The 6,447-nt window shown below is 54.9% G+C and overlaps 1 protein-coding gene across 1 annotated transcript; it reads right to left on the bottom strand.

Moving 5' to 3' along the window:
• Positions 1–1,162: 1,162 nt before the first annotated feature.
• On the bottom strand, positions 1,163–5,385 carry BTG2 (BTG anti-proliferation factor 2). Its single transcript, XM_080647900.1, has 2 exons — positions 5,138–5,385; positions 1,163–4,072 (listed from the first exon to the last, which is right to left on the bottom strand). Exons 1-2 carry the CDS (start codon positions 5,289–5,291, stop codon positions 3,738–3,740), a joined length of 489 nt encoding a protein of 162 aa, XP_080504026.1. The 5' UTR covers positions 5,292–5,385; the 3' UTR covers positions 1,163–3,737.
• Positions 5,386–6,447: the final 1,062 nt, after the last annotated feature.

The raw sequence follows: 6,447 nt of genomic DNA, 5'->3' as shown, positions 1-6,447 counted from the left end.
CTGTCCTTGTCCTTGTCCTTGTCTCCGGTGTGCCAGGCTTTTTGGGTGGGGTGCTGACTCTGGCCTGGCAGTCTGGAGGCCCGTGTTGCTTCCCAAAGGCTACACATGATCAGATGTCAGGCTCACAGCAATGGGTCTCTTCCACCTGGAGCTTGTTTGTTGCAGCCTCATAGACTACCCCACCCAAACCTCCTTATCAGGAGCCGGGACGGCTCTTAATCTGCAGCTCCCAGGGCCTTGTCTGCACTCTCTGGGAGGTGCATTATCATCCAGAAACAGCTGACTGAGCGAGCACAGGTCTCCCAGGGCTCAGTCAGACTGCAACTGTTTACCAACTGGGGAAGCTGGGAGCAGAATGACCCACTACTGCTCAGTCCTTGACACAGCTGCCACCTGCAGCTCTGCTGGCAGTTCCTGTCCACAGCCCCTGCACCCAGCTGGCCAGGGGGCACTCGCCACCCCTACTGAACTTGGTCAGATCTAAAGCGGATAACACATTGTTGATCACAGAGCCTTTCATGAAAACTGAGGGACTGTTGGTCTGCCCCGAGCCAAGAGCAGCCCCAGATGAACCTGCCATCCTGCCGTTTCCGTGGCGTGGAGCCAGGGGTTTGGGATGCTGGCCCCTGAACTTCTAGACAAGCTCCCATGAACTTCAGGTTTTCTACTAAATGAAACACCCATCCTGAGTGGGGCCTATTAGGAAACAAGACAGATGCTGACTTTGTGCCAAACAAGAGAAGAGCACTCTTGGATGGGAGAAAATTCAACCTTAACACTGGGTCCTTACACCCAAAAAAGTAGGTCCTTATAAATGAGTGTGTAAGACATTTGTATTAGGAGTTACAAATGAACCTGGGAACCTTCCTTTAAATCACATCTTGACACAGTGGGTCCCCATAACCAATTCTATTTATGATACAGGTGAGCAGGCTTCCCCCATGCCCATATTCTGGCTCACCTACCCTCCCAGCCTATCACAGTCTCCAGGGCCACCTGCTACCTAGCACACCTAGGTCAAACTACGTGTTTCTTGATGAGGATCATGGAGGAGTGAAAGTGTGTGTGTGTGTGTGGGGGGGATCCCATAGTTCATGAGTCAACATATTTAAATTTTAAAGACAGCACCGATGGCCAAGAAAAACAAAACAAAAAATTAGCTCAGGTCAAAAATGCATTTGTGACTTCAATAGCAACAACTGAAGTCCCACCATTCTGTCTAATGAGACAAGAACGGTGGGCAGCAGATGGTACTTCCAGGGAGCCCAGGAGAGCCTGCACCAGGAATTTCTAACAATTCTGCCCCAACCTGAGAAGAGGTGAGGGGTTCCCTGCTCACCACCCCGTCTGTGAGAGGAGAGGCTGTGTCTAAGCATCTTTAATGTTTCCAGTGCCCAGAACTTACTGACAATACATTCTTGCTGAATGGAAGGAGTGAATACAGCTGAGGCCTAGCAAGGCTACATCAGATGAATCCTCTCACTTCTAGCATTTTCACAGAATATGCATCAGAGGGAGTAAATATGGAGCTACTTCCTGGAGAAGAGGGATGCTTGGAAATGCCCTCACCACACAACTTAAGATTTTCCTTTTATCTGGCCACATAGGTTTCTAAGTGCAACTGAAGACACAAAGGACCTGGGTCTGAAAGACCCAAATTAACGATGTGGGAGTTTTACCTTTTCTAGGCCACACAACTTCATCTGCTACAGTTTTATTAAAGTAACAAAACAGTGTACATTTGTCCATAAAGCTGTACATTCTTCCATATAAAAACACTATTATACAATTAGTAACCTTTGTCTTTTCTTTCAGAATAGCTTACAAATGCTCTACTATTTATTTTTACCTAATAGGAGAGACAGGCCTGCTCAACAGTCCAGCTCTGGGCATTTAGTTTTTAAAGTGAACGTCAAAAAGAAGAGAGAAAAGATTAAGCATGAGACCATGAGGCTGCTTCTGAAAAGGCAGGACCAGTTTGCAACATGCAACAATGAAATCTTCAGTGATTCACAGCTTTGTTTCAACCCACAGGCCAGAATATAAGCAAGCTCTTGGGTCTGTGGGGCCCCAAGTCCCTTTTAAAGCAATTAAGACTGGAAACAGGGTCTGGGAGAAACAGCTTGGATCTGGAGAGTTGAAAAGGAGGAGGCAGAATAGGCAGGAATGGGTTGGGAGAGTGTTTGGTAAATAGCACCTCCGAGTCAGAATTGAGTAGTTAAGAAACCCAGGAAAGGGGGGTGCAGTGGAGAGGGGACTTTGGGGGTTGGGGCAGAAGGTTCCTCAATAAGAGTCAATAGCAGGAGCATAGCCAGGTTGACCAGATGGCCCAGCTATGTCCTTTTTAAGATGATTCAGGTTTGGGAATCTCAAGGTCTTCCGAGAACCTCTCACTAATGTCACTGAGAAACCAAAGGTAGTTTTCCATTTTTCTCCAACCCAAAACAGTAAATATTGCACAAGTCTACAGACAAATTTGGATTGCACTGAGAGAGACAGCAACCTCTCCCAGAGGCGCTCTGAGCACCAGGGAGAAAAAGCAATGCCCAATGTTTGGTGTTTAGTGTCAGCCCTACAAGAATAGCCAGTAATCCTACAGAACTTGGGCTTTCCGGGGTCAGCCAAGGGACACCTGCAAGGCTGAGCAGCCAGCCAGTTCCGAGGACAGAGGAAGAGGGGCTCCCCAGCCCCCTAGAGCGCCAGGAGGTTCTGAGGGCCAGTTCTCCACATCCTCCTGGGACCAGGAGGCCATATTGCACAGTGACTGAGAAAATAGGATCGCTCCATGGCTCAACCAGAGGGGAGAGGAGCGGGGAGAGTGAGAGAGCAGTGTTGTGCTTTTAAAAAGAAGGCAGTAATAAAGGACTTGGAGTTCCCTGTGGCTTTTGAGCCACCTCTCAAAGGGATAATGGCAGCAGCATTAGCACTTTCACGTGGATCCAGAAAGAAGGGTTTTGTAAATACCCAGCGGACACTCTTTGGGTCTTAAAGTCCATTGCAAATCACCCCCGAGTCATTCAGCACACTTACACACAGCAGCACATTGCCAAGCAAAGGGTTTGTGCAGAGTACCCTGCCACCCCAGCCCCCGGAACCTCCAACCCTGCCTCACTCCCGTGAATCCCACAAAACAAAAAAGCTTTCGATTCCTGGCTGGGAAACAATACCTACAGGCCCCTGAGGATAGAATTAGAAACAAGTGATGATTTTAAGAAAAGCTGTTTGGGACAAAAGGAATCACTCTCTGCCCAGGATCTCATCAGAAAAATAAAAGTGAAGATTAGGCAACATGAGTTAAGTCCAGGCTTGAATGGCCCTGAGGTCAGGGATGCAGGTGTCTGGGTGGGGAGAGGGTGAGGTCCCATCTCATTCACAGCTGCTAACCATGCTTGTTCCCTCTCACATCTTGAGGTGCTGGCCCAGCTTCTCCCACCTCCCTGCCTTGGTTGTGCCCACCCCTAGCGGCTCCCCCTCCCATAGGCAGACACTGGCCCCCCAGACTGAAGCCACCACAGTTCTCTCCAAAGGCACCTGGGGAGGCCACTTCCAAGCAGCACCCTTTAAGGATTTTTTTCTTTAAAAAAATCTTTACGGTTTTTTTTCTCCCCTTTTCTTAAAAAAATAATATATATAAATAGCTCTTCATTTAAAATACAGTTCCCCACGTTGAGGTATGCTGTGGCCTGTTGTCCCCGCAGGTTGAGTACAGTGGAGTGCCGAGGGGGGGGGCAGGGGAGCTAACTGGAGACGGCCATCACGTAGTTCTTGGGGGGGCTGCTCCTGCCCAGCATCATTTGGTTCTTGCAGGTGAGGAGCCCGTAGGAGGCGACCAGCGGGGCCTCCTCATACAGGACGCAGATGGAGCCGTCCTCCCCTATCCGGTAGGACACCTCGTAGGGATCCACCCACAGGGTGAGCTCTCGGGGCAGCAGCCGGTGCAGCTGGGGCTGGCTGAGTCCGATCTGGCTGGCCACCTTGCTGATGATGGGGTCCATCTTGTGGTTGATGCGGATGCAGCGGTAGCCGGAGCCCTTGGAAGGCTTCTCGGGGAACCAGTGGTGTTTGTAGTGCTCTGTGGAGACAGGACAAAGGGGAGACCCCTTGGTTAGAGCAGCTGGGCCAGGGGTGCCACGCCTGCAAGGGGGGAGGAAGGGGTAAAGGAGAGGAAGCGACCCGGTGGTTTTAAGTCAACAAGGTGGTTTGCCATGACTTCCAGTTTCAAACCCAGGAAGACAAGCATCATGGTTGGGATCCTCAGCAAACTACTGCGCCTCCCACCCTGGGCCCCAGAGGTTCCCTCTACCTCCTTCAAAAGTCAGAGACCCTCGGCCACTGGCTGGCTCAGGAGTCCAATGGGGTTGCTTTACTGAAACATGATGTTCCCCAGCAGGCGGGACCTGCGTGGGCACAGTCAGAGACAGCCAGACACCGCCGGCCAGGAGGCTAAACCAGCTGGGAGACAGGTCTCTCCCCGGCCAGCATCTGCTTATCTCGTGTCCACCACCCCGTATCGCGCAGCACCCGCCCCCGTCACACACTCCCGGGGAGCTCAGTTACTTTCTACAAGGCTCCGTTGGCCCCCTGGTAGGTGGCAGGGGGCTCAGGGGCCCGGGGAATACAAAAGGAGCCCGATTCCAACTTGGAGAGAGTCAACAACCCGCCCAGAGCCGCGCGCGCACAGCCGGAAGCAGGGCGCTGGGACTCGGGCTGCCGAGAAGGCTCGAGTGCGCCTCCTCTCCCAAAGGGCTCCCTCCCCAAAGGGTCCTCTCCCAAAGGGCTCCCTCTCCGGCGGCCGGATGGGTCACCGCAGAGTTCGGGGCGTCTCGGGGTCCAGGGAGGGAGATTGGCCCGCTCTCGGACCCGCAGGCACCCCTCTTCCCGGGCAAGAGCCGGGTTCAGACTTGCACTCCAGAACTAAGAATCTGCGCCCGCTGCGCCCCCAAGACCCACCAGGGACCGAGACCTGCGCGCAGGGCCGGGAAGGTAGACGTGGCCCAGGGAACGGGAGAGTGTGGGCCGCCCCGGGCTGGAGGGAAGCCGAGTCCCGAGCGGCTCCCCTGGCCGAGGAGGAGGAAGAACGCCAGGAGGGGAGCTGAGCCTGGTGGCGGAGTGGCGGCCCGGATCCCGGCGCGCTCACCTGTGAGCGCCTCCTGGAGCGCCCCGCTGAACACCTTCAGCCGCTGCTCGCTCACGCAGCCCCGCGTCCGCAGGAGCCCGGAGAGGAAGCCCACGGCGGCGGCGATCTCGGGGAGCATGTGTGTCCTCTTCCCGGCCCAGCCGTTCTGGTTCATGTGCGCGGCTCCGGTGCGGCGGCGGGGGCTGAGAGAGGGTCCGGGGGTCCTGCAGCTCAGTTCCTGGGGTGCTCGCTCGTCCGCAGCGGGGACTCTACCCGACGGCAACCGGAGGCGCCTTTCATACCCTGGGGAGAGGCGGGGCAGCCACGGCCTCGCCCATTGGCCGCCGCCAGCGGATGGGGGCGGGGCCGGAGCCGCACGCCCCGCCCCCACCGCCCCCTCCGCGCTGAGGTCACTGCCCGCTGACGTCAGTGCTGGGAACCCGAGCCCCGAGCCAAGGCCGGGGCGGCGGAAGGAGAAAGGGGAGACCTGGAGGGGCCGGAGGAGAGCGCCCCAGGGAGCGGAGCCCAGCTCGCGCCCGGCCGGGGATGCCCCGACCTTTTCTCTCCGCCCTTCCTTCCTGACAGGCCTTAGAGCCACCTCCTCCAGGAAGCCCTCGCTGATACCATCTCCCCCAGTAGGTCCCCCTTTCGAACGCCCACATTTTCCAACCACTCACTGGCCTAATCACTCACCCGGACTGTCACCATTTACCGCTTTGCCATGTTTCTTAACTAGTGGGAGTGGGTTCCTCTTGGCTCTTCGGAAATGGGGGGACTGCCTTCTGTTTACGTCCACAGTAACCGCCCTGCCCTCGAGTCCTGCTTCTACAGCGGCCTTTTCTCCAGCCTGAAAATATCTAGGCTCACCTGTGGGTGGGTGGGTGGTGTGGGGGAGCTGGCAAGGCTTTTCTGTCCCCTCAAGTTATTTTTCTAGTTCTGGTTTTCCTTTAAATGCCAACATTTTTTTTAATAAGTGGGCTGCTCTCAACTGTATGCATTTTGCCATCCACTCCCCCTTTCTCCTTCCCTCCTTCCCCACCCCTGGCCCTTCCTCATTGTGGACTGAAGCTTTTGTAAACAGGGCTCCTCAGGGGACAGAATCCAGCCTCAGAATCTCCCTCTTCCACACACAGGACTGTGCTCAGGGCCTGGCTCTCCTGGACGTCTGCGGGGACTTCTAACCAACATCCCAGGGGCTGGCATACATATATGTTAAATGAGGCAAACCCAGTGGTCTCCGTAAATTCTTGTCCTTGAACTCTGGGCCCTGCTGACCACCTTTTCTGAGGGAAGTCTCCTGCGGGCTTCTCCACCAAGGTCCGCGGCTGGCC

Source organism: Plecotus auritus (assembly GCF_963455305.1).
Source record: "Plecotus auritus genome assembly, chromosome: 12".
In the NCBI taxonomy this organism is placed as follows: Eukaryota; Metazoa; Chordata; class Mammalia; order Chiroptera; family Vespertilionidae; genus Plecotus; species Plecotus auritus.
This window is presented reverse-complemented; position numbering and strand designations above follow the sequence as displayed.